General features: G+C 35.6%; 6 protein-coding genes across 12 annotated transcripts; 2 read left to right on the top strand and 4 right to left on the bottom strand.

The window, feature by feature from the left end:
• Window positions 1–963: 963 nt before the first annotated feature.
• Window positions 964–6,401, bottom strand: LOC105694697. Of its 5 annotated transcripts, XM_012415600.2 has the most exons (6): window positions 6,214–6,315; window positions 4,646–4,794; window positions 3,721–3,939; window positions 3,438–3,619; window positions 1,928–2,094; window positions 964–1,653 (listed from the first exon to the last, which is right to left on the bottom strand). In XM_012415600.2, the coding sequence occupies exons 3-6, from the start codon at window positions 3,932–3,934 to the stop codon at window positions 1,452–1,454; spliced, it is 765 nt and encodes a 254-aa protein (XP_012271023.1). In that variant the 5' UTR covers window positions 3,935–3,939; window positions 4,646–4,794; window positions 6,214–6,315; the 3' UTR covers window positions 964–1,451. The 5 variants fall into 5 exon arrangements, with proteins under 5 accessions (XP_012271023.1, XP_012271022.1, XP_012271020.1 ...); XM_012415599.2 differs by lacking the exons at window positions 4,646–4,794; window positions 6,214–6,315 and adding an exon at window positions 6,324–6,401; XM_012415597.2 differs by lacking the exons at window positions 4,646–4,794; window positions 6,214–6,315 and adding an exon at window positions 6,320–6,368.
• A 2,119-nt stretch (window positions 6,402–8,520) lies between these two features.
• On the bottom strand, window positions 8,521–11,068 carry LOC105694696 (guanine nucleotide-binding protein-like 3 homolog). Of its 2 annotated transcripts, none has more exons than XM_012415594.1 (8): window positions 10,924–11,068; window positions 10,673–10,777; window positions 10,243–10,607; window positions 9,786–10,173; window positions 9,355–9,706; window positions 9,062–9,287; window positions 8,781–8,967; window positions 8,521–8,704 (listed from the first exon to the last, which is right to left on the bottom strand). In XM_012415594.1, the coding sequence occupies exons 1-8, from the start codon at window positions 10,940–10,942 to the stop codon at window positions 8,604–8,606; spliced, it is 1,743 nt and encodes a 580-aa protein (XP_012271017.1). In that variant the 5' UTR covers window positions 10,943–11,068; the 3' UTR covers window positions 8,521–8,603. The 2 variants fall into 2 exon arrangements, with proteins under 2 accessions (XP_012271017.1, XP_012271018.1); XM_012415595.1 differs by having other exon boundaries at window positions 10,243–10,626; window positions 10,924–10,945.
• A 317-nt stretch (window positions 11,069–11,385) lies between these two features.
• Window positions 11,386–14,109, top strand: LOC105694695 (prenylcysteine oxidase). The gene is made up of 7 exons (XM_012415593.2): window positions 11,386–11,569; window positions 11,694–11,900; window positions 12,018–12,162; window positions 12,226–12,529; window positions 12,613–12,727; window positions 12,806–13,155; window positions 13,235–14,109. The coding sequence occupies exons 1-7, from the start codon at window positions 11,431–11,433 to the stop codon at window positions 13,493–13,495; spliced, it is 1,521 nt and encodes a 506-aa protein (XP_012271016.1). The 5' UTR covers window positions 11,386–11,430; the 3' UTR covers window positions 13,496–14,109.
• A 331-nt stretch (window positions 14,110–14,440) lies between these two features.
• Window positions 14,441–17,255, top strand: LOC105694691 (protein DDI1 homolog 2). The gene is made up of 6 exons (XM_012415589.2): window positions 14,441–14,918; window positions 15,120–15,359; window positions 15,471–15,725; window positions 16,111–16,416; window positions 16,497–16,616; window positions 17,014–17,255. The coding sequence occupies exons 1-6, from the start codon at window positions 14,657–14,659 to the stop codon at window positions 17,238–17,240; spliced, it is 1,410 nt and encodes a 469-aa protein (XP_012271012.1). The 5' UTR covers window positions 14,441–14,656; the 3' UTR covers window positions 17,241–17,255.
• LOC105694692 (inositol 2-dehydrogenase) lies at window positions 16,777–22,513 on the bottom strand. The gene is made up of 4 exons (XM_012415590.2): window positions 22,354–22,513; window positions 20,834–21,079; window positions 20,271–20,652; window positions 16,777–19,265 (listed from the first exon to the last, which is right to left on the bottom strand). Exons 1-4 carry the CDS (start codon window positions 22,434–22,436, stop codon window positions 18,804–18,806), a joined length of 1,173 nt encoding a protein of 390 aa, XP_012271013.1. The 5' UTR covers window positions 22,437–22,513; the 3' UTR covers window positions 16,777–18,803.
• A 126-nt stretch (window positions 22,514–22,639) lies between these two features.
• Window positions 22,640–27,347, bottom strand: LOC105694693. 2 transcript variants are annotated; one of them, XM_012415592.1, is made up of 5 exons: window positions 27,268–27,347; window positions 26,158–26,405; window positions 24,527–24,672; window positions 24,228–24,343; window positions 22,640–23,233 (listed from the first exon to the last, which is right to left on the bottom strand). In XM_012415592.1, exons 1-5 carry the CDS (start codon window positions 27,326–27,328, stop codon window positions 23,229–23,231), a joined length of 576 nt encoding a protein of 191 aa, XP_012271015.1. In that variant the 5' UTR covers window positions 27,329–27,347; the 3' UTR covers window positions 22,640–23,228. The 2 variants fall into 2 exon arrangements, with proteins under 2 accessions (XP_012271015.1, XP_012271014.1); XM_012415591.1 differs by lacking the exon at window positions 22,640–23,233 and having other exon boundaries at window positions 24,095–24,343.
• Between the last annotated feature and the right edge of the window lie 181 nt (window positions 27,348–27,528).

The following is a 27,528-nucleotide window of genomic DNA, read 5'->3' as shown; positions in this document are numbered from 1 at the left end:
CTGAGGAAAAAGATCAGTTGTCTCAAAAGAGGCATACATAGTTGGAAAATATTTTGTTGTCTGAATACTATATAATTGCAAGAAACAATTATTTTGTTACCCTGAGAAAACGTAGTTGTCATATATAACTAATTTTCTGTTGATGACCGTCGAGCAACCCTGCTAATATAGCACCTGCAAACTTCGTTTGCGTATTCAACGGAGTAAACTTGGGTTCAAGTTGATGATTTAAAATGACCAATCTATTCGGTTAGGGTAGCTAATCTTATTTGACTGCAATAACTGATACATTTTGTTGCTATAACAAACTTATTTAGTTACCGTAGCCGATCGAATCGGCAGCAATGGCTATCCTACTCAGCTATCGTAACCGATTCACAATGTTGCAATAGCTAACCTACTCGATTATCGTAGCTGATTCATTCGGTTTCAGTAGCCAACTTACTAATACTAGTTGTATATAGTTGAAGAACACTATGTTGCAGTAGCTAACCTACTGGATTATCATAACCGATTCATTCGGTTTTAGTAACCAACTTACTAATACTAGTCAGTTGTTGTAATTGAAGAACTCATTTATTTTTGACAATTAATTACGCGGTTAAATTTTGTAAAGTTAAACTCGGTTGCAACAACCTACTAATAAGTTACTTTCACCTTTTCATTTAAATCGTTTGAATTTGGCAACGAACAGCAATAGTCATTCGGTTACTTTTACCCATTACTTAGTTGTTTTTAAACGACTTTACTTTAACCAAGCTATTTGCAAGCATGTGTCAAGGTTTCTCAGTGCATGAGAAGAAAGATTGACGTTGATTTAAATGAGTAATGATTGCGCAATCTGATATTTCTTTGGACGCATTTGAACGCAGGATTGTGTTCTCGCAATGCATATTTCATTGAGTCGATCAACTGTTTTTCCTCAGGGTTGCCATTTAAAAGACGATATAAAAATTGCAAATGAAAAATTAAACAATTTTTTTTCAAATCAAATATGCAATCGGAAAATACGAAAAAATCTCAGTATGCATCCCTGTGTGTAAGTGCCTTAATTCTTTTCGTAATTTTTACTATTAGATTCAGGGTTGAAAGTTGGCGAAAATTGTTGATTGGTTGCATACTAATAACTAATTTATACACAGTTTAATTTGGTATAGGAGCACTTTTCGCATGCCTACCTGGCTACATCCTTTCTGAAAATGTCTTAATTTAATATACATAATTGTTTGAAACTTTGTGTAGAAATAGTATATATCGTTGCGCCAAATCGTCTCGTACGATATGAAATATAGGTACATTTTCTCGCCTTCAACAGATGTTAAATTTACCGATGAGTTTATGCTTAGTGTTTTCTAAATAAATTTCACCATTTCTACAAAATTGCCGTATCTTATATTTATTCGATTGAATATATATATATGTATAAACCTAACTGGAGTTTCTTATAATCGTTAGAGAAATCTTTTTCCCATAAGCTTTATAGATCCCTCCTTTAAATTAGGGAAAACCGGTTGTCCATCTTCATCCCGTTGGTCGGAAAACTTTTCTTCGGTTAAAATTTCGAAACCTACACGAGCGGCTAATTTCCACGAAACGTCTCCTGTGAAAACGGTCACTGTTGCGGGAATGCCGAATTCTCGAGCAATGCTATCTCTGCAAAAAGAGCATCATATATTCTTATCATAAAGTTCGTTTTTACACATTTCGTGGTGTCTTTTTTTGTCACGTTAAAAAATATAAACCATGTCCAGGTCACAATGAATTTATTTCCGCTTATCATTCTTGCGGTCATACGAAATTGGGTTATTTCATCTAATTTAGATGTCATGCTATATTATCAAGACATAAAAATAAGTATCCGAAGGGGAATAACTAAATATATTTAAGGATAAAGAATGAATTAAAAATTGTAAAGGTGTAAGTTTACCTGACCCGAAGGATATGTTCTCCGAGACTTTCTCCCCTAAACGTCGGATCCACACTTAGGCCAACTGCATGCATAAACGTTTTCACGCCATATTTCTCTTCGACTTTACTGTTTTCTTCCATTCGTTCAAATAGCGTTAATATATCTTTCATCATCTTCGACTTGAACTGCAATCATGATTAACGATGATGACATGATGATACAAGTATAACAATATACTATTAGCAGTGTATGAATCAGTAAAAATCATGACACGATAATTTCCTTATCAGTTATTTAAGGAATAATACGTCAATACAACAACTGTTCCATTTAAACGACTAGTATCATACGGTAGTGTTAGAAAAATCGTTTATATGATATTTTGCATAGAGTATATTAGTACTAGCATATATTAAAACAACCAAAATTTGCAATGTTTAAACAATTATTATCTTGAAAAGAAGTCTCGCAGACGTAACGCTCATTAGAAATAGAAAGTGTTTTTATTATATATATATCTTCCTTTCCTATTCTTTTACTTTCTATATCGTTACTTGAGCGCATATAAATACACTATAAATATATTGAATGTATGTTGTGAAAAATAGTGACATTCTTTTTAAGCAATATAATCTCACGATTGAATGAAATATCGATTACAATAATATTCATTCTGCTCTCAGAAAAATCGCAAGTTATCAAGACGTCACATGCCCAGTTATTAATGTCTCTCATAATGATTTTAATCACAATTTTTTACTACTTTATTCATTGCATTAAAAGAAATCCATATATTACGAAATATGCGATAAAACTTGATGCGACTTATAAGGTGAAGTGAAACACGTCGAGGAACTTGATCGACGTCGATAAAGAAGATTTTTCCAAATGCCTACGTTGCCGACTTTCGTTTTTATATTGACAGCTGTGTCGAATTATATTGGATATTGTACCAATGGCATACCCCACCTTTCGTTTTCGTGCAATAAATATCAAGAAATCGAAGTAAAACTCTAGAAATCCTCTGGATTCATGCTTTCTGGGGCCCTAATTGACAGCAAAGGGACCTTCTGCGCCATCTGTGATTTCCAGGTCAATTAAATTTTCACCCCGAGACCTCGTATTCCCATCGTTTTAGCATAGAAGCGCATACAACACTCTTTTTTTGCCTTTATCCCGTTCAAATGTGAGTTTATCGATTACCAGAGTGTTCTAAATTGTCGTAAAGTTGTCCTGACGATTTCGTTTCTCATATTAGAGCCTTCGATAATTGTATATTGATCGAAATATGAGAGCTCGACGCCATTTTGGATCTGGTCTGGGCTAAGTTAGAAAAGTTTTTCCAAAAATCCAAATTTTGAACGTATCAGGACAATTCTTACATGATCAGGAGTGACGTGTCAAAGTTTCGGACTGTTTGGTCTAATACCCTTAAAAAAAAGTGTTGTATTCGAATTGACTGATTTGAAGGGGGTTTCACTTCACCTTAGTGATGTTAAAAAAAAAGGTGTATTATAGAAATACGCACAGAAAGTTTCTTCATCGTCCGTTTGTCTCCTTCCGAAATGACGTAGAGAACGTTAACTCCTGCCAGCACTGGTTTCCCACCTTTTGGATCTTCGATAAAAGCTCCCACGGTAATACCTTGCTTGATAGCAAGACGCCAAAGTAGACGAAAATCCTCTAAGGCAACTGGATCATTGACTACATCTGAAATAACGTTACCAATGTTAAACATAATTTATTTTGAAACAAATCTTTGCACGCAAATTATTAAAAATTGATACACTACGTTTAAAAAAAGGACTCACTAAAACTTTTGCAAATTGTTTCATCTCTAGCAAAATTCTGACACATGTGGGAAATGACATCGTCGTATCTGTCTTTCGGCACATCTTGAATTGAAAATTTCAAGGGTTGGCCATTGTGGCTCTGTTTTTTACTTTCGATCACCTGCCAGACTTTTAGCGGTCCTGCTGGACGCTTCCATGATAAGGATAATTCCTCGGATGCGTTATTTGTCATCGCGTCTGTCAAGAAATGAGTAAAATGGTTATCAAGGATTATTACGTTCAATTGAATTCGTTGCGAGCATTCCTATTCCGCGGAATTGTAAATGGCACGCGAATTGAAATAATTATTACATACAGAGCTCGAGCAATCCGGTTTCTTTTTTCTTCGAAAAAATCGGACATGGATGCTTGTCATAAAATTACTACATTCTTCATTATTACGTTCAATTGAATTCGTTGCGAGCATTCCTATGCCGCGGAATTGTAAATGGCACGCGAATTGAAATAGTTATTATATAAAGAGCTCGAGCAATTCGGTTTCTTTTTTCTTTTAAAAAATCGGACATAGATGCTCGTCATAAAATTACTACATTCTTCATTATTACGTTCAATTGAATTCGTTGCGAGCATTCCTAGGCCGCGGAATTGTCAATGGCACGTGAATTGAAATAGTTATTATATAAAGAGCTCGAGCAATCCGGTTTCTTTTTTCTCCTAAAAAATCGGACATAGATGCTGGTCATAAAATTACTACATTCTTCATTATTATGTTCAATTGAATTCGTTGCGAGTATTCCTAGGTCGCGGAATTGTAAATGGCACGCGAATTGAAACAGTTATTATATAAAGAGCTCGAGCAATCCGGTTTCTTTTTTCTTTTAAAAAATCGGACATAGATGCTCGTCATAAAATTACTACATTCTAAACATATAATGAAATTCACCATAAATTATACAGACATATTCATTAATATGAATCGTATAGTCTGTTTTATATTAACACTGTTGTAATATTTTTCTCTCTCTATTTCTGGGTACATGACGATGACTGTACGTAGCGTGCACAGTTTACAGAAATTAATAAGTTCAGTGACTGGAAAGAGATATGAGATAACTTCCATGGACTTCTTAGATACGACCTTATCGAGCCGATTAAGTGGAACTCCGACGGGAAATTTGCATTTAAGTATAAATTGGTTCACTGAACATTCCATTTATAGTATCAGGAGTATGAAAATTGTGACTGTATAAGTATTTATATTTAACGTATGTCAAGGCGTGAGCCGCAGACAGAAAATCCTCAAGATATTATTAGTGAGATATAATATCGTTGGCTTGTTTCATTGCGGAAAAGCTTTCCTTGTTTGCCAAGGAAAGACCGATGAGGGGGTCAATTTATAAACTCAACTGAGCAAAGCGAGCTGTGGGGTCCAGAGATGAAGACCCCAACATAGCTGGCACGCGGAAACTAAAGCGATGCTACATTTTTAAACCGATAACACGACAAGTAGAAAATACACATACGCCAAAACTAAAGCGTGCCAAATCTTTAAATCATTGACACAATAAATAAAAAACAAACACACGCGAAAACTAAAGCGTACAAAATTCTTGTAATCATTCACCCGACAATACACATAACCGAACACATGTGCATCGATGCTACATTTTTAAACCGATAACACGACAAATAGAAAATAGACATATGCGAAAATTAAAACGTGCCAAATCTATAAATCTTTGACACGATAAATAAAAAACAAACACACGCAAAAACTAAAGCGAACTAAATGTTTTTAATCATTCATCCGACAAATATAAAATAGACTTATTAATCAAATAACCGTCACATAACTGAACACATGTGTATCGATGCTACATTTTTAAACCGATAACACTGCAAGTAGAAAATAGACATACGCGAAAACTAAAGCGTGCCAAATCTTTAAATCATTGACACAATAAATAAAAAACAAACACACGCGAAAACTAAAGCGTACAAAATTCTTTTAATCATTCACCCGACAATTAAAAAATAGACTTATTGATCAAATAACCGTCACATAACCGAACACATGTGCATCGATGCTACATTTTTAAACCGATAACACGACAAATAGAAAATAGACATATGCGAAAATTAAAACGTGCCAAATCTATAAATCTTTGACACGATAAATAAAAAACAAATACACGCAAAAACTAAAGCGAATTAAATTTTTTTAATTATTCACCCGACAAATAAAAAATAGACTTATTAATCAAATAACCGTCACATAACTGAACACATTTGCATCTTAAACGTTTGAATATAACTTATCTTACTATATTACGTAACCGAGGTAACCTAGTCTAGTTTGCTAAAACACATATCTTAGCCGACACAATATTATGAAAGTCACGTCGAAATGTTTATTCAGTATTCAAGCCATGTAATTGAGGATTTTCTAAAAATGATCATGAAAGTAATTAATTTTTTTCCTTTTTTGACTAATATTTGTTTAATATTTACACAATGTGTTTTTATCGGCTCGTTACACCAAAGCGGTTCCTCCACGAATGTCTTTTATATTTTTGGACATGCAACGTGTATAGTAGAGCGTTAAAGAGATGATGACCTACTGATCTACGAGCCGGGCAGAAGTCCTGCATTGACTAAACTGGTGGGGTTGCGCGCTTCTGTAATTGGTAGATATGGTTTTAACAAAGGCTTGGATATCACGTCACTGTATCAGTGTTGTATCTTTTCCCTGCTCAATACTCATTTATTCTGATTTTAAAGTGCACGGTAATCGGACTGACGTGTGTTTGTAAAGAACTATTCCTTATCAGATAAGACTTCTAAGATATTCAGATTCTTTCCTATGATTTGTTACAAAGTATCCCACAATAATCTTAAATTCTCTTAACGTAATTTGAAACACCCTTCTAGTTAGTCGATATGAATAAAACACTTTTTTTCAAGGGTATTGGAATGGATTGTCCGAAACTTTGACACATAACTCGTACGCAACTAAAAATTATCCTGATATTTTAAAAAATTTGGATTTTTGGGAAAAATTGTTTAACTTAGCCTTAAGGTGAAGTGAAACACGTCGAGTCACTTGATCGACGTCGATAAAGAAGATTTTCCTAAATGCCTACGTTGCCGACGTTCGTTTTTATATTGACAGCTGTGTAGAATTATATTGGATATTGTACCAAATGGCATACTCCACCTGTCGTTTTCGCGCAATAAATATCAAGAAATCGAAGTAAAATTCTAGAAATCCTCTGGATTTGTACTTTCTGGGACCTTAATTGACTGCAAGGGGACACCTTGCGCCATCTGTGATTTCCAGGTCAATTAAACTTTCACCCCGAGACCTCGTATTCCTATCGTTTTAGCATAGAAGCGCATACAACACTTTTTTTGCCTTTGTCCCATTCAAATGCGAGTTTATCGATTACCAGAGTGTTCTAAATTGTCGTAAAATTGTCCTGACCCTTTCGTTTCTCATATCAGAGCCTTCAATAATTGTATATTGTAGGAGGTGAAATTACCGAAGCGGAACTACTGTTAACGAGTCTATATTTTGTAGATTTACAGGTATATCAATTGACTTATTGTTCAAGAAGGAGACGTATATAAATTGGATTCAAGCGTTCCGTTCTGCGATCCTCGACCAAATGTCGGTCCGTCCACCATTCGCAGGAACCGTCTTGGTCTAGCCATATCAATTGTTTAGGCCATGCTCATATCTTCTAAACATGCTCGCCTTTCCTCGTCTATGATTCTGGGAATAGGCCATGGACCTCCGATCATTTTGCCTTGTCTCTTCGAAATATTTCCTTCAATATTGATGCCACTTTCACATCCCCTTAACGGCAAATGTCGGTAAGAGCGATATCGATACTTATCGGTAGGAATCGTCGGTAAGCTCTCGAAAGTTGTCGGTAGACTATCGAAAGCTAGTGGAGATTGGTGTTACGTTAAAAATAATTTTAATTATAGTAATTCCTATCTGCTGATTATTTCAGAACGGTTCCCTGGCGTTACCGTTCTTCAGTAAGAATAATATTTTTACGAAACGGAATGTAACACTTCTAATTTTTAAATTGTTAAAAAGTAATTTGTTTATAATGGTACATTTGTCTCTAACTTAAAATTAGGACAAAAAGGTATACATAATGAATTAAATGTCAATAATTTAATGTAAACGATGTAAATATTCAAAACATTAAAAATATTTAAATCAGTGTAGATAAGGTAAAAAAGATGACAACAGACTTTCTAAAACATTGAAAACACTTATTTCTTCACAAAACAACTATTCACCACAAGAAACATTTACCGTATAAGATTTATCGAAGTTAGTAGATTAACCACAGAACATAGATAGTTCTATCACGCATAATACATTACGTTTAAGGTACAAGATATTGAAAATATTCAATGAAGCAGTTTTCTGCAATAAAAGTCATTTGTTTTCAATACAATGTTAATATTTTTATAATATATAAGATTGTAGAGATACCCATATAAATAAATCTCTATTTTACTGTTTAGTTAACTTGATGGTTGAGAACGAATTGTTCTTTGTTATTGTACAATTAATGTTATCATTTTAATTATTTTGAATAGTTTGCCATTAACACAATTTTTAATAACTCCAGAATATTGTATTAAATCAAGAAGAGAAATTCTATATTAGAAATTTTTGCTTAAGAACACTAATAAAATTTTTTAAATGATTAGACCTCTTATCACTGATAAGCCATATTTTTTACTTTTCTTTATTTGGTAGGTTTTATTAAACGTTTAATGGTTTGAATTATATCCAACTTGATCTCTTCCTTTATTCTGCACTATGATACAAGTTTGAATCAGAGTATAAATGTAATTACAATACTGAACTAATTTCACGTGAGAGAGAAATCAGTTGCAAAGTTGTAATCGTCTGATGCGGTTTGTTCTATATTAAACCCCTTCAGTTGGTTGGCTAGATTTCCGGCTTCTTTCTCTGAAAAATGGAGAAAGAAAAATTCTGATGTAAAAATCTAATACTAGTACAAATAACTTTTTTAAGAATTGCATACCTCGTTTCGCGCGTTCCTTCTTTTCCTTTTTAAACTGAAGTTTATTCAGTTTATTTAATTTCTGATTTCCTTCAAGTTTGAACAAGGGTTCGTCTTTTTTCTTGTTTGGTTTATTCAAATTTTGCTTTGCCTTCGCTTCTTTCTTTCGAAGTTTCTGCTTCTTCTTTTTTTCAGCTATTTTGAATTCCTGATTTTAGAAAGATCTTTATTATAACTTTTATCCTATATATAAATTCTCGGATTCTTTAATACGGAAAATTTCGTTAAAAATGTATAATTACCCCTTCTTTCTTTGCATCAATTTCCATGATTGCCTCCACAGGACCTGCACTATCTATTACAACAGGACTGACGACAGTATCATTACCGTTTGCTGCAGTCTCCACTTCATCAAGCATTATCTTCTCTTCTGCAGCAAAACTATTTATGTCAAACTCTTTTGCCATTTGGCTAACGATTTCCGCCGATAACTGACATGACGCTTCTTCCGGTGGTACCGTGTAATACCTTCAATTTGATAAAATATTTGTTATGTATTCCTGTGCCACTGATATGTGAAATTATTAAAATGTACCTAATTTTTCCTGAATTCCAGTCAGCTAAAACTCCGCGAGCTGCAGCCAGAATGTCAGGAATTCCACCTTTCTTAAATTTTCCCATTCTTGCAGCTTTTTTGGCAAAAAATTCCTCTGGCGATGAAAAATCGTGCATATCGTAAAGCTCCATTATTTGCTCCTTCGAAATTCTTCTTAAAATTGCAGTTGCTGGAGTAAATGGATCCTTAAGAGTCTCTAATTTAACTGCATTCTTTAAAGCAATCGATTCATCGGTACTATTAGCTGCTGGATTTGCAAAGATAATTCCTGGTGAATCCAACAATTTTATTTTTGAATCCAATTGTACTGCCTGCATGGACTTTGTTATTCCTAAAATTATATAGTTTATTGGTAACATTCATTTAGTAGTATCCATGACAACTTCCAAGATATGAGATAAATACGAGACCTGGTGTGTTTCCCACATTACAAGCTTTACTTCTTTTCAAAGAGTTAATGACACTAGACTTGCCAACATTAGGAAGTCCAACTACACCCACACGAATGCTAGTTTTAACATTTCCACTATTTCTGCAATAGTTTCCTAGCAAAGAAAGTAATAATTCTGCACCAAAGCAAGTTCCACCCTGAATCATTTTTTCAGTCTTCTTTCCCAATTTTCTTCTACCTAATCGCTTGGACTGATCCTGTGTGGATGATTTGAATGCCACTGCTGGTAAACTGCCTCGTAAGTACTTTAACCATTGATCTAAATTTTCCCTGGGAACAAGATCTGCTTTATTTAAAACAAGGACTAGTCTTTTATTTCCTTGTGCAGCTTGAACTGCTTCTTCGACCTAAATATGAAAAAAAAATGAATAAAAATAGAAATAAAATATTTTCAATGCAGAATGTAATATTTGTACCTGCTTGCATCGAGTTCCCAAAGGATCGCGAGCATCTACCACTTCAAGAATTACATCAGCTGCATCCAATACTTTCTTAAACTCTTTATAATATGCTTTCAACGAACACTCTTCTTTTTGTACAAGTGTTTTTATGATATTCGAACTAGTATCAACTGCCATTGCTTCATGTTGGACTTGATTAGCTTCCGCCTTAGAAACAAGACCTTGCAAGCCATTAGCAAGCTCTTCGCGTTTCTTCTCACGAGCTGCCTCCCGCAGTTTTTCTTTTTCCTCATCCCTTTGCTTCTTCATTGCCTCAACTTCCTTTAATATGTCTTCTTTAAATGGGCATTGATTTGGAACCTGAATCGTCTTTGCCTTTTCTGTAGTAAAAAATGAAATCTATTACACAGAATAACTTTGGGACAATGCTGATAATGAAGCTTACTTTTTGGATGTTTCTTCGCTTCTTTTCGCAATTTCCTATTGTGTTCTCGAACCTTCTTTTCAATTTTATACCTCTTTCGAGCAGGCATTCGTTTACTCGGTTTTTCTAAAAAAAAAATACAAACTCATTAAACTTCATTTAGAAATACTTCATATTTTACCTAATAAAATATTATTTACTAATATCAGATACAACTTTAAATTGCTGAATACTGGTTATAATAATTTACTGAGAAACCACGTTATACTTACTTAGACAAAATTTGGCCATTGTGATTCTGTTAAATAATTGATTGCAATAAAAAAAGCGCTTCTTCTTTAATAAAATGACAGTTTCAAATCAATCACGTGTATATCTAGTAGAGTTAGGTTAGAAAAGATAAAATGATGAGTAACCACGAATTATAAAGATTAGAGAGATGCAAGAAGAAGCATTTGTCTGAAGAAAATTTCCATCGTGTTCCGTTATTCATTACCACACACTGCCTTATAGTCATTATACGAATGCATAGGAAATAAGTGATAATAAGCGTAATTTAACAAAGTAAATAAAATAATTATACGCTTTAATGTCCATTTCTTGTATGTATGTACACATCATACAAAACGTCAAGAATTTGTCTTTATTGAGTTACCAGGTAATACGAACATACCCGAGAGCACAAAAGAAAGTAGGGAAAGGAAGAACTATAACCTTTTGATTGGTTGATTAGATAAACATGCATTAAAACATGCACAGCACACAGCAATGCACGGGCCATGAATGTAGTATTAAGCATCCTGCATAATGCTCCAATTTGTAAATCACGCACAATGCGCATAGGTTTTGAATTTCTTTTTATTGGATTATTAATTGTAAGAAAAACATTTTGTACGGAACCATGCAAACCAAAAATTGGTACGTAATAATATATTATCATATCATTAATGCCAATTTAATCAAATTCGATTTTGGAAAACTTCTCCTTATAATTTATTTTAAAATTAATTATAAATAATTTCAATTTATCTTTTAATATTAGCAATAGTAGGAGCAGGGATTGGTGGTGCTTCAGCATCCCATTTTTTGACAGAATTATTCGTCAAACACTTGGAAATCGATATCTACGAAGTTGATAAGATTGGTGGTCGCCTTGCAACGATAGCAGTTGGGAAGAATGAATATGAAGCTGGAGGTTCCATAATTCATTCTCGAAATCGATACATGAATGATTTCCTACAGTTGCTTGGTTGGTATTACAGTCGCTATTATTTTATATTTATTTTTTTATTTAAATGTCAATATTACTAAATAATATATCTGTCATATCTATGAGTTATTATGATTTATAATGCTATACTTACAGGTATGGAACGTAGACCATTTATGGAGAACCAGAGATTCGGTATATGGAATGGTGACGCATTTGTCTTTGAAGAAAGTAACTCGGAGATTATAAGTCTCCTAAAATTATTTTACAGATATGGTTTCGATCCACTTCGTCTTCAGAGGTAACACGAAGTTAAAATATTGTGGGTTTAAAAAAAATAACATTTTATTTTCATTTTCAATAGGCATGTGAATAGTGTGTTAGAGAATTTTGAAAATATCTATGAGCTACAAGACCATGGAAAAGCCTTTGAAAATGTGACTGGATTAATGTTTGCCATAAATAAGGACTTTCCTGAAATGTTACAAGTCTCCACAAAACAATATCTCTTAAATTTAGGTTTTTCGTCAAAATTGATTGATGAACTAGTCGAAACAACCATTGTTGTTAATTATGGACAAAATACTGATATTCACGGTTTTGTTGGATGTGTTTCTGTAGCTGGTGCAGGAGCTAACCTTTGGGCAGTCAAAGGAGGAAATAAAGAAGTAAGTCCAGCATATAATGTTGAATTATTTAATTATTCCGTAAAATGAGAATGTTAAATATGTAATAAAGTAATTGGTTCTAGATTCCTGAACATCTTATCTATAGAAATGGGAAGATAAACTTAATACCTTCTCAAGTAAAGAAGATTCGCTGTATTTCACAGCAGAATGTATCAGTACAGTATGAAATTATTTATGGTAACAAATATATCTACAGTGGTGAATCCTGTTATTTACTTGTCAGTTCATAAAAAGATTAACAATAATCAATTTCAGGTAATGGTACATTGATGTCCAATTTTTATGATATTGTCATTATTGCAACTCCATTAACATATGATCAGAAATACCCAATTTCCTTTGAGGGTTTTCCAGAACAATTTAAGTTCAAAGGAGATTATCAAGTAACAATGGCAACTTTTGTTGAAGGAAATACAAATCCGCAGCACTTTGGCTTGGAAGAATCATTAGATGGCATATTAAGTTGTAATCCTAACAAAACAATAATTAACTCAATTAGTAGATTATTTCCTGTCCAAGGTTCTGCAGAGAACATATCAAGAGTGTGGAAAATTTTTAGTAAAGAAGTTTTGAAATCACATTTATTAAATGACATGTTTCTACAAGTAAGTTATTAAAATTAAATATCTCATATTTATTAACAAAAATAAGTCTATAGAATGTCAAATTGTTCTGCTTTTTAAGGTTAATCAAGTGAAAGAAGTCAGATGGAAAGCATACCCACGATACAGTACAAACATACGACATGATAAGTTTAAACTTCATGATTTTCTTTATCATGTTAATGCAATTGAATGGGTTGCAAGTGCTATGGAGATGAGTGCTATAGGTGGGAGGAATGTCGCCAATTTAGCATTTAACGACTACCGTAAAAAATGTTTGTTGTCAAAACAAAATGACTTTGATCGCAGTATACCTCAAACCACATGTTCGTCAGAGTTATGACATTCGTATTAACTTGTATATTCATTATTTTTAGTACAATCTATTATATATGTATCATACAAAATGAAGCTATTGACTTACAAGATATTGATGTATAAAACTAGGGATACTACGGTTTCCGTGGCGCTAAGGTTTGACATTTGATTATGATCGTGTTTGATATGAACAAACATCATTTCAGAAGAAAAGCTGATATCTCAATTAGTTTGGAAGATATTAATTATTTTCTTTGATATTAGATATTTTCGACTAAATCCTTTATATCTAAAAAACTATGCAAGATATGATAAACATGCATATCATCTTTCTTATAGGAAATCACATTTTCTATCGAAAATGTTAGATGAAATTTTATTTTATCTCGCACAGTATTCGAGATATTTAAAAAAATTAAAATATCTAAAATCAAAGAAAATAATGAATATCTCCCAAACTAATTGAAATATCCATTTTTTCTTTCAGATGATATTTGTTCATATAATACACAACCATAATCAAGTGTCAAACCTTGGCGCCACGGAAACCGTAATCTTGTTCAATAATCAGATTTTTCATGGAAATAAAGTCTGGACTTTAGAGCGTAAGTAAATGAAAAATCAAATAAAGGAGGAACCGTTTACAACATTTAGTAAAATGCCTTCTCGTTCTTTTTTTGTATTAGATTTTAAATTTATTGTATCTTCATTCTCGTTCTGGTATCCTTTGGTCTCTGATTTACTCCGGTTGGGCGGTCGAAGCAGTCCGATGACAGTTGAATTTTGGAGTTGTTTGTTTGTTTCGTGTGATGGCTTTCGGAATTTTGGAGTTGAATCGAATGAACTCGTGACTCGAAACGCGAGATATGATTGGTGATAGAAAAAATCGAATTTCGAGATTAGTTCGAGCGATGTCGACGGGCGGCAGGTCGAGCGTTATATTAGCGGCCTTCGCGCCGAACCTCGGTCACGAGAAGCGACGGGGAGAGTATTTTTGCTGAGCTGGGTTGTTGTTTACATCCCAGACACTGTTTATTCTGCGCCCCTCCCTGAAGCGCAAGTGAATTTTTGGACGAACGTGCGCGAAAAGCGCGCGTCACGAAGAAAAAGCCAAGTAGAGACAAAGGGAGCCCGAGGTGGAAGCGAAGCGTCGGTGTGGACAACCGGACAGAAACCGGTGATCGCGATGAAGGTGACTGTCACGACTCTCAGCGACGACATCTTCGTCCTGGACGTCAGCGAGGAATTGGAGCTGGAGAACTTTAAAGCTTTCTGTGAGATCGAGAGTGGTGTACCAGCCCATGAGATCGTGATCGCCTTTAACGGCAGGCCGTTAATGGACGATAAAAAATCACTCCGAGATCATGGGATTCGGGACGGCGATGTGGTTATATTACAGCACATGCACCAAAGTGGATCCGATCTTAACATGCATCCATTCAATGGAGGTCAGTATATGTATCATAGTAACGTTTAATACTACCTCGTCTCTTTTCATGATTCAGAAAATGACACTTGGATAGGTTAGGATAGGTTAGATCAGGTGCTCCGTTTAATATATGGGTCATATAAGACTTATCATGTTGAGGGGCAAAGGAAACTCGGATGAAGATGTAAATATTTGTTAACAACGAGGTGCTTTGTTTTAGCTGTACCCGTGTTGGACTTCAGTTCCATTAGGGTACCTGGTGTCTCGACGGGTCGACCTGCACCAGGTCCTAGCACTGGAACAACTGCTAGCGCGGCAGCTGCTCAAAGAATGCAAAATCCTAGAAACGAAGACAATCCAGCAATGATCAGGGATATGTTCATGGCCAACCCGGATCAATTGGCATTGCTTAAGCAAAATAATCCAAGGTTAGCGGATGCTTTACTCATGGGAAATCTTGGTGAGTAATTTTAAAACCCTCATGGGATGTTCAAAGAATTTTGTATGCATCTGGTCGACGAATTGTCGAATTTATATCACGCTTTCGCGTCTAGGAATTTATCGATTGTAGACAGGTTTGCGACTGTATTGAGGGAGCAAATTAAGGCTCGAGAGGAGCGGCAAGCTCAAAGATTGAGAATGATGAACGCGGATCCCTTTGATACCGAAGCTCAGAGACTGATTGCTGAAGAAATTCGACAGAAGAATATCGAGGCGAACATGGAAGCTGCCATGGAATATAATCCAGAGACTTTTGGAACCGTTGTCATGCTTTATATTAACTGTAAAGTTAATGGATTTCCTGTTAAAGCATTCATAGATTCAGGTATACATTAATGTATATATTTCATTGATATCAGCAACGCTCAGAATTGAACCATTTTGTGCTAAATTGATAAAGAAGCAACGACTGCATTCCTTACGTCTTACAAACTCTTTAGAAAATAAATAAATCTTCAAAGAACTATATTTTGGTACTTCTCTGCATGCACAAAGAAGTGCTATTTTTAAATGTAAATGGCTTGAGGGTCACTTAAGTGTGAGAGATGTTGGTACGGATGTACAGTTTATTTTTAGAAGCATCACGCGTGGAGGATTTGTTTTTTGTCACTTAAGTTTGGATTGTCGTTGAATTCTAGAATAAAATTCTTATGCTATTTAACAAATTTCTAGTGCATATATTGTATTTAATGTTACATTTTATAAATTAGGCGCACAAACGACAATTATGTCTGCGGCATGTGCCGAAAGGTGCCACATAATGCGACTGGTTGACTCAAGGTGGGCTGGAGTAGCAAAAGGCGTTGGTGTTCAGCGTATCATTGGTCGAATACACATGGTCCAAATACAAATTGGTAGCGATCATCTTACAACGTCCTTCAGCGTCTTGGAGGATCAGCCTATGGATATGCTATTAGGACTGGACATGCTTAAAAGACATCAATGTTGTATAGACCTAAAGAAGAACGTCCTAAAAATTGGTACTACAGGAACCGAGACGCCCTTTTTGGCAGAAGGTAAGCCATTCAATCATAGATTAAGCTTAAATTATAAAAAAATTTTATAATTTAAACGTATTTCAATGGCTTGTTCCCAGGTGACTTACCTGAATGTGCCAGGTTGAGTGGCAAAAGCGAAGAGTCTCTGGACGATCGAAATCTCCAACGAGCTCTTGAAGATAGTTCAAGAGATGCAAAGAAGCAAAGGCAGCAGCAGGGTAAGTATGTATCAGTCCGGGCTGTCCCAACTAGCCCGATCCATACCTATAAATCCAAACTCATAGAATTTTCCAGTATCAAAAGATTCCTCTCCATCCTGCCTGGACTGTTTTTGGTATAATATTCCTTTACTTTAAAGATTAATGAACGTAATGGATATAGATAAAATTCAATAAGTTTATTCATTTATAATTTACAATTTAATTTGCCAAAATTACGTTTTCTTTCTCTTTGTTTCCGGAAATATCTGTCGCAAGCAATTTTCAATTCAGTTAGGTTATAAAGTAGATGTATACAAATTGTCAATTTCTTGGTACAAAGTTAGCGAAATGTGAAATTTAGTGAGATTGTCAAATAACTGGAACAAGTTACAGTGCACTCATTTCTTAATTACAGACGGCCAAGGCGTAAATAGTCCACTGACCCCGACCGTTTCATCTAGTAGTACATCTACTGCCCTGGAAACTACCGTTCTCGCTCACGATCCATTTACGGAGGCTACGGTAAAAGAAATCGAAGCTCTAGGCTTTACACGAGCTCAAGTAATTTCTGAGCTTCGCAGATTCAATGGTGATAAGGCGCAAGCTACGGCTGCACTTTTTGCAAAGTCCTTGAAATTCTAAGTGATTCATATCGCTGGTCCTTGTGAGGAACGGTACAGGGAACTAAAGGAAATTGTTAATAAGAAACATAAAAAATCATGGGGTCACAGTCCATCAGGGTTTTGTTGACCCTTAATATTAATGCATTGCCATTAGTGATGTGTTCCGATCGGTAGTAAAATGTATGTAATTTAATTGCAACTGTAATCGAGCAGGAAATTTTAATTTCACTACTATTTTCGAAGTCTTCTATTTGTTAATAGGTGCCATCGCTCACTGCTAGATATATAATTTACATAATCGTTTGACATCTATTAACAAAAGAATACTAAACTATTCAAAGAATTCTTTACTTCCGTAACTGAATTGCAATTGTAATTGAAATGCATTTTTTTACGTCCTTCGTTGAAGTTAGACCGATGGTGGGATGTAAAATGGACCAGAAAAGGAATCACGTAATTTGTCATCTAGTATCTACTACGGGTCTCATTCGTCATGTGAGATGAAATGTAATGTTTCAAATCTGGTAGAGAGGCACGAGTCATTGGTGCCAGTTAATCAATGAGATGTCGGATTTACATCACCCGGGAATAAGATATATGCAAGCTGTCATGCTACGTTAAATTTGCCTGGCTGTATCCTGCATAATTTTTAATTACGTGGACTGAAAATCAATTTGGTGTATATTTGGGATGTCCGCATAACTAAATCATTAAACGATAATCAATGCACATTCATCGAGAACGATACTTAATCAGCAATGTTTTTCTCTCATGTTTCATCCAATTAGTTCGTTTCTATTCTTGGTTAACATTTATAATTATTTATATAACGTTTCAGTGCGGGACCAGCGTCTCGCACCTGTTACATATTGATAATAATTCCTTTGAACGGTGCTGCTGGTAATTCAATGCAAAATAAATGTTAAATATAAATGAAAAGCCGAATAAACAACATGAGAGTTAAATATTGTTGATTATCGTTCAGTTATTATTGCGATAATAAGAAAATTCTCCGTTCCGTTTGACAGAGAACAGAGATCTAATTTATCAGAGTTAAGATACGCAATAACGGCAAAATGAAAATCGTTTCATTTGCAATGAAAATATGACTCTTGGCGTGAATTTAGAAAATCTCGCGAGTGACTAGTTCCTTGCTCTTTATTTGCCCTTTATTTGGCACAAGACTTGCATTTTATATGTACATATTACAATGAAATGTCCCACTACTTCGAGGAGAATGCATTGCTTCTTTTGTACAATCGTTACAAGAGGCGCGTCTATGATTTTGTATGGGGTGTATCTATAATCAATTTATGAGTGACGTGTACTTTGTACCGTTAACGACCGCCTAGGGTATACAATTTATTGTATTTTCTTTATTATTGATAAAAATATGTGAACCACCACGTTTATCGGAGTTATTTGACTAACATCGTATCCCATGCTATTAGGTCAAGAATTTTTACCCATTTACTGATACCGAAACAATACGCTCATTCCCGAGAATGTTAAGGGTCGGTGTGACGGTTACGTAGGCTTTAAGAGAAGAAAATAAACTTTTCTATTTCTTGGAAGAAATCGGTCAGAATTGATAAACTGGAAGCTCTCCCTCGACCCATCTTAAGTCGACCATTTTGCCCGTCCTGGCAGATTCTTCGCAAGCCGCGGCTATTCTGCTCACGGCTAAGATTTCCTTAGGTAGCACGTGGGACGCGCATTTTCCCAAAACTACGTCTACGAAATGGTTCATTTCGTTCCGATACGCAAGTCGATACCGACTAGGGAAAGAGTACCAGATCGGAGCGGTGTTGAGGCCACTGAGGTCGCGTTGAGAAGTGACACAGTGAATGGGTTGCTCATTGGTAGCCATTATCATCCCTTTGGGACCAAAAACCTCCAGTCGCTGATCGTAACCGAAACTAGAATTGCGGGATAAATCGATCATACCCAAGGTACCGGAAGGAAAGTGAAGAGTTACGGCTACTGTGTCGTAATCGTTGATTTTCTTGATCTCTGGGATGTGTGCGTGAGCTTGAGTGCTCACCTGTTGGAAAAGAAACACATTTCGATAGGTATACGCTTAAGGTGAAGTGAAACACGTCGAGGAACTTGATCGACATCGATAAAGAGGATTTTTTTTAAATGCCTACGTTGCCGACGTTCGTTTTTATATTGACCGCTGTGTCGAATTATATTGGATATTGTACCAAATTGCATCCTCCACCTGTCGTTTTCGTACGATAAATATCAAGAAATCGAATTAAAACTTCAGAAATCCTCTGGATTCATGTTTTCTGGGGCCCTAATTGACTGCAGAGGGACCCCCTGCGCCATCTGTGATTTCCAGGTCAATTAAATTTTCACCGAGAAACCTCGTATTCCCATCGATTTAGCACAGAAGCGCATACAACACTTTTTTTGCCTTTATCCCGTTCAAATGCGAGTTCATCGATTACCAGAGTGTTCTAAGTTGTAAAATTGTCCCGATCAATATACAATTGTCGAAGGCTCTGATATCAGAAACTAAAGGGTCAGGATAATTTTACGACAATTTAGAACACTCTGGTAATCGATAAACTCGCATTTCAACGGGATAAAGGCAAAAAAAGTGTTGTATGCGCTTCTATGCCAAAACGATAGGAATACGAGGTTTTGGAGTGAAAATTTAATTGACCTGGAAATCACAGATGGCGCAGGGGGTCCCTCTGCGGTCAATTAGGTCCCCAGAAAGCACGAATCCAGAGGATTTCTAGAGTTTTACTTCGATTTCTTGATATTTATTGTACGAAAACGACAGGTGGAGTATGCCATTTGGTACAATATCCAATATAATTCGAGATGGTTGTCAATATAGAAACAAACGTCGGCAACGTAGGCATTTAGAAAAATCTTTATCGACGTCGATCAAGTTCTTCGACGTGTTTCACTTCACCTTAATACTTATCATTTTACTCTATACTCGGCATGATATTGTAGGAGGTAACATTGGCCAAAATTTTAATTCCGTTTCAGTTTCAGAGAAACATCATACAGCGAAGTTAATACGTACCCTGTCCGGATATTCCCCGAGGACCCATGTCATAACGTCGATGTCGTGCACCATGCAATCATTAAAAATACCTCCAGAACTTGCAAGATATTCGATCGAGGGCAACGGAGAATCTCTCGAAGTCAGCTTGATCGTTTGAATATGACCAATGTCTCCCTTCCGAACGCGTTCTCGTACAGACCCAAAACTGGGATCAAATCGCCTGTTGAAGGCGCAAAAAAGTGGTCTTCCAACTTTGTTCGCCGTTTCGTAACATTTCATTACGTTGTTGCGTTCTTGAGAAATAGGCTTTTCACAGAAGACAGCCTTCTTCGCTTGTAGAGCTCTCGTTACAATTTCCTCGTGGGAAAAGGTCGGCGTGGCTACTATCACTCCGTCGATACTGTAATCAGGAATAGATAATAAGCTAAGGGTGCTCTGTGTGGTAATAATTCTGATTGCATGGCATTCATTTGATTCTCCGTTTCAGTAATGGATCATTTCGTCGAATGATTTAAGGACGCGAATTTAAATGAAAGCACGTAAAATGATAGGAAATGTTATTGTTTTTCGTGGACACTCACTTGGGATCTGCCAAGACCCTGTCGATATCCTTCGGATGAAGACAGGTGACGTTGTCCAAGTGCCAATATTTCTTTATCTTGGAAACTTTATTTGAATCCTCCTCGACTAGATAGACTAGCTTTAATCGCGGGTTTTCAATTATCGATGCCAAATGGATGGTACCTGCTCGGCCCGCTCCAAAGAGAGCAACTCTCACCACCGTATCATTTGAACTGTCCGATTCCAGTTGAAGATCTTCTGAATATCTAGAGAGAATCAATCGATTAAAATCATTATTCATTTGGGTTTTGAGACATCGCCTGAGAATACTATTCTCGCGGACGACGAGCTATTAGACAATTTTGCAATACTACCCTGAGAAAAATCTCTTTGAATAGTGCTCATTTGGATAAAAAAAACAGCGTTTTGGTTTAAAGAGCATGTAGTTACCCCAAAGAAATATACGTTTTTCATTCGAAGAAATGATAATGTTCTGCGTCTTTCTTTAACACTAGGTTTACGGGACCCGTCAATTTGACGGAATTCAAACTTAAAAAAGAAATACCGAAAAAACCATAGCATTAATTTAAACCATTTTTGTATCGTAAATTAATCATTTCATTCAAAGAATTTGTACACACAATTATTTTTTCCTAAGCCTTCTAATTATTAAAATCTGTATGTAGTATACCTATCTCTACGAAACCCGTTAAATTGACGGACTAGCTAATTTCATAAACAATCCATATATATTTGCTTCGTTGCAGTGAGTGTAAGGCGAAGATGAGAGTGAAAGTTTGCATTGAAAGTGGAGAAATAGAAGGATCTTCGGATAGTGAAGAGGAAAACTTCTTGAAAGGGTGTCGTAGCAAGAAAAGGATGCGCATTCTTTCTAGTTCTGACTCCGAGGATGAGAGGACGAGCATTCCAATCATTTCCGTGATAATTTTTAAAAAAGGACTTTTTACTTATTAATCATTTATTTAAACGTAAAGCCTAGTGTTGTTTAACACAGACATAATTTGAATAAATCGATTTTTTAAAGAAAATGCGGGTTTTCGTTTACCCGTCAATTTGACGGGTGCTCGTAGAAACAGGTATATAAAAAACGCCCGTAAACCTAGTGTTAAAATCGCAACGTGTTTATTTGCAATAAATAACATGGTAGAATAATTTATTTGATCTATTGAAAGCAATGGTTTCTTAGGCATGGAATCATGGGGCATTGCACTGAGAAAAAAAAAGTCTTTCAATAAAAATAAGTGTTTCTTTCAAGGAAATTATTTCTTTAAATGGAGTTGAAGAAATGAAAAAGTTTGGATTTTTTAATTATTTTAAGATATGAAGTGATGGACCAATGCAATGCATTAGGCGGATAAACATTCGGCACTTTTGTATCGATGACTATATTTCTTTGATTTTATGCTACAGTTTCTGTAACTCTATTCAAAGAAATAATTTCCTTGAAAGAATACGATTTTATTCCCAGTGTAGTGGAATGAAAACAGAAGTTTTATTTATTATTAGGCCGTTTACTTACTTTTTGAAAAGGTAGTCTTCTTTAGGTGGTTGAGGCTTGGGTTTACGGTATGGAGATGTTTCTATAAATTTCACTGTTGCCATTTTCAGCAAAGTTAAGTAAAGTTTAACAGACTACGGACGAAGTGATAGAAAGGAAATGAAGCACTGAGTGTTTCATCTTTCATTTTATACGTGTAGGGCGAATCGTTATCATTAAGGCTTACGTGTAATGACGTTTGATTAGAATCGCCTGTGTAAAACTTAAGAGTTTTATTAATCTCGTATTTTGATTTGTGTGACATAACTTCGTGCCATCGTCTAAGATTATTTATGTTTATCTCTTCCTTATGTATGTATGATTTCGTCAAGACACAGTGACATCAAATGAGTCGGTACAGGACGATTGTATCGATCCAGGGTATTTTCAAGCTTTTGGGATAACTTTTAGATGATATGGCTAAATGATTTACAAGTCTTCAATGTGTAGTTGTACACTGGTACACATTTTTCTTGAGTGCAGGAAAGGTTATCGAGTCCGATAATTACGTACACTCACGTCATATACATGCAAAGATTTGTAGCTAACGTGTCGCAAATTGTTAGAATATTACTGTGTGGCGCGAGAAATATTTCCATAGAGTATGCTGCATGACTTTTCTATTTCACAGATATCGAGACAGTTAACAAAGATCAATATTGCATAAATGAACGGAGCTTAAAATATTCTTTGTCGTCGAGAATTTCCACTAGAAGCGCTTATTGCGATTCTACTTCTCTTTTATGCAAAACAAGTGAATTACTATTGTTGCAGAATTTCGAGTATTTTTTTGTTCAATACTGGAACTGCGTGCTGGCAAGATTCTTGGCGGGGTAGGAAAAGTCCCTTCCTTTGTATTATCCTAAAATTGAAAGAATTAAATTTTAACAACTTCTAGGGGTATATTTTGGGAAGTTTTTATTTTTTTACAATGAGACACCCGGATGGCAAGCCAAATTGGAAATAAATTTTTAGACATTACTTTTGGTATTCTAGGAAGAAGTAAGTGGTAATAATTTATTAAGTGCATATTCCGAAACGAATCCATTTTTAGATAAATACGTCCAGAGGAATTTTACAAAATGTATCGTAAGCCAATTTTTAAGGTGAAGTGAATCGCGTCGAGGAACTTGATCGACGTCGATAGAGAAGATTTTTCTAAATACCTACGTTGCCGACTTTCGTTTTTATATCGACAGCTGTGTCGAATTATATTCGGTATTGTACTCCAGCTGTCGTTTTCGTAAAATAAATATCAAGAAATCGAAGTAAAACTCCAGAAATCCTCTGGATTCATGCTTTCTGGGGCCCTAATTGACTGCAGAGGGACCCCCTGCGCCATCTGTGATTTCTAGGTCAATTCAATTTGCACTTCGAGACCTCGTATTCTCATTGTTTTAGCATAGAAGCGCATCCAACACTTTTTTTGCCTCTATCCCGTTGAAATGCGAGTTTATCGATTACCAGAGTGTTATAAATTGTCGTAAAATTGTCCTGACCCTTTCGTTTCTCATATTCAGAACCTTCGACAATTGTATATTGATCGAAGTATGAGAGCTCGATGCTACTTTGGTTCTGGTCTGGACTGAGTTAACAATTTTTTTCAAAAAATCCAAATTTTGAATGTGTCAAAACAATTCTTAGATGATCAGGCGTGACGTGCCAAAGTTTCGGACAGTTTGATCTAATACCCTTAAAAAAAAGTGTTGTATTCGAATCGACTGATTTGAAGGGGGATTCACTTCACCTTAAGAAAGCCTAACAAGCGATGGACTACTTAATCACTCCGCCGTTGCTTACAAAAGTGTATGAAAAGTAGCATTTACAGGTGTCTCATAGCTCGTCATTGATCTTACGAAGTGAATCAGGCGTGAAAACGACTTCTGGTGTGTCGCTTTCCACATATGCGGCTCGTTTCCGTCGGTCTCTTCCAGGATCAGCATCCACGAGAGCGATACTCGATTTCGCGGCCCTAGAAGAAATTCTTTTTTCATTTCACCACTCGACCTTATTTTCCATCGTTAATGACTGTGAATGTAGAACGGAGTCGAGAAACATGACAAATCCTTTTTCACGTGAAATCGACTTAAGCGCACGCACGGAGAGAGCTCGAAAGTACACCACGTGACTATAATTTTGTGCGTAATGGACTCACTTATTCTTCCTCCCATTGAAATCGGCCGTGACCGTGAGATCCCGTGGTCGTGAAAAATCACATTCTAGGGTGAAAGCGGCATCTCCTGGAGTTAAGAGTTCGTCATCGTGTTGGATGACGACGACGTTGCTATACTTGTTGCCTTCCTAAATAGAAAATCGTGTACATTCCGATTTTCTTCCACGAGATTAAAAAAATAGGCCTTAAATTCTCTCGCATTTCTAGCATTGCATCCTTATATAGAAATATTCGAACAAAATTCTCGACCTTGACAACATATGTGAGCCCATAATTATGAAAGTGGTCTAAGTAAAAATTAAAAAAAAATTAGTTTATCGGTTATTTCACCCCACATTTTAAACTAAATTAATTAAATGTAACTTTTAAGATATTGTCAAAAATGAACCATTAGATAGTGGTTGTAATTTCAACATTATATGGAATTCATTTTGTGTTAACCATGAGTGGTCTAAGTCAAAGATTTAAAGACATTATATAAACATTACCCTAAAATTGCACGTGGCCCTCTGACGTGTTTTTGAACTACACGATAAGTCGACAAATGATAATCAAACGATAACAGAAATGACAATACTTTCCGGTCCAGCTAACAATATATGGAATTCATTTAGTTCTATTTTGAAAGTGCATTAATTCAGTTGGGCTCTTCCGAACTAATTATTGGCGGAAAAATAATTGATATATTTTACCACTATGTCAACGGATAGCGGTTCAGGTAAGTTAATGACAACGTACTTATTATGTGAATATGTTAGTTATTATTCGGATATGATGTGATTTGCAGATATTATACGACCACGTAATACTTCTTTAGATGATTCTAAATTCCACGTTTTGGATTTTTCGCCTAAAAGGGGAAGGCCAAAAATATACGGAAATATTAAATTACTTCCATTATACTCCACCGCTAGACCAGTAACGGAAGAAAAACATAAAGATATTATGTGTTTACTACCATACATCCCTCCAGTTTTTCAGGAACATTTTAAGAATCTTAAAAACTTATAATGATAAAAGCCTAAAATGATTAAAATATCCATTTTTATCTTATACTTCACTTATCTTACTTCTTAAAAATAATGAATAAATGTTCATGAATTATTTCATTAAAATTATTGTTTCTAATAAAACTCGTCGTTTTTTTATTGCTTTAAGTCATATATACGACGTTCAGTTAATTTTGAAAATGGTCTAAGTCATTCACACTTTAAAAACATTTTCCTATGAAATTCACATAAAATTTCATATTCATAATAAATTTCCATTAATCAAGATTAATAAAATTCCAAATTAAAATGTTGCATAATATAAAAATATTTTTTAATTTATTCAAATGCAATTCATTAACTATCTTGAAACAAGAAATATATGACTTAGACCACTTTCATAATTATAGGCACATGTCAAGGTCAAGATCATTGAAGTTGGGTCCCCTAAACTCCAATTTTACCAAAAGTGGTATAAATCGTTATGAATCTATGTATCAAGCACCAGACAGATTTTAACACATGTACTCTGACGGACATGAATCCCTTCCGCTGCCAAGGTACGATGGAAAAGCACTTATGTCCACCAGTGTACACGGATTTGATAAAAATATGTATCGTCACCTGTTCTGTGGCACATTCACCCAAAGGAATGCTCATAGTAAAGCTTCTGCCTCGAACAGGGTCGAGGAAACAGGGTGGTTCTCTCGAATGGAAGCTGCCTTGTGTATAAATTACTCCAGAAAAATCGTCGACAGTTCTGAGTTCCACCGTCATTGTTTCCGCTCCGCAACGAAGTCCTACCCGGTCGTATCCTTCCGTGGAAGCTCCTATTTGCATTTCTTTCGAAAGATCCTGTTTCCAAATTTCTTCTGAAACGTCGAAGGAACAATTGAACTTTTAATATATTAAAATAAACCGTAACACAATGACATTATGACCGCGCTATTTCAGTTTCTTATTCACGCATCAATTAGTCGGGCGTCATATAGTAAGTTGTACTCAATTGAGTAACATATTAAGGTGAAGTGAAACACGTCGAGGAACTTGATCGACGTCGATAAAGATGATTTTTCTAAATGCCTACGTTGCCGACGTTCGTTTTTACATTTACAACTGTGTCGAATTATATTGGATATTGTACCAAATGGCATACTCCACCTGTCGTTTTCGTACAATAAATATCAAGAAATCGAAGTAAAACTCCAGAAATCCTCTGGATTCATGCTTTCTGGGGCCCTAATTGACTGCAGAGGACACCCTGCGCCATCTGTGATTTTCAGGTGAATTAAATTTGCATTCCGAGACCTCGTATTCTCATCGTTTTGGCATAGAAGCGCATACAACACTTTTTTTGCCTTTATCCCGTTCAAATGCGAGTTTATCGATTACCAGAGTGTTCTAAATTGTCGTAAAATTGTTCCGATCCTTTCAATTCTCATATCAGAGCCTTCGATAATTGTATATTGAACGAAATATGAGAGCTCGACGCCATTTTGTTTCTGGTCTGAGCTAAGTTAAAAAATTGTATCCAAAAATCTAAATTTTAAATGTGTCAGGACAATTCTTAGATGACCAGGAGTGATGTGTCAAAGTTTCGGACAGTTTGGTCCAATACCCTTAAAAAAAAGTGTTGTATTCGAATCGACTGATTTGAAGGGGGTCTCACTTCACCCTAATGCAATCAAACGTGAAGATAGATTTTTGTAATAGATTCAAAATGGATCGCATTACCTGCTAAAATCTCACTGAACATCGGGAGGGCGAGGAAGGACGTCAGCAGGACGGTGTCCATGGTGTAGAGTATCGGTCTATGACCGTCCGTGAACTGATGGACATATTCAAGTTCACCTGTTCAGAGATGCCTCCCACCTGGCACCGTTCCTCTTCGGTACTTTCACCTGGTGTCTTCGAGACGAGTCATAGATTCCTCTACCCGTTGCATATGCATGGTGCACCCAGTTCTCTCCTTTGTATAATTTTAAATTATTATTT

The sequence above is a fragment of the Orussus abietinus genome, unplaced genomic scaffold (genome assembly GCF_000612105.2).
Source record: "Orussus abietinus isolate OABI.00-Male unplaced genomic scaffold, Oabi_2.0 scaffold251, whole genome shotgun sequence".
Classification (NCBI taxonomy): domain Eukaryota; kingdom Metazoa; phylum Arthropoda; class Insecta; order Hymenoptera; family Orussidae; genus Orussus; species Orussus abietinus.
Note: the sequence above shows the minus strand (reverse complement) of the source record. Positions and strands in the feature narration are given on the sequence as shown.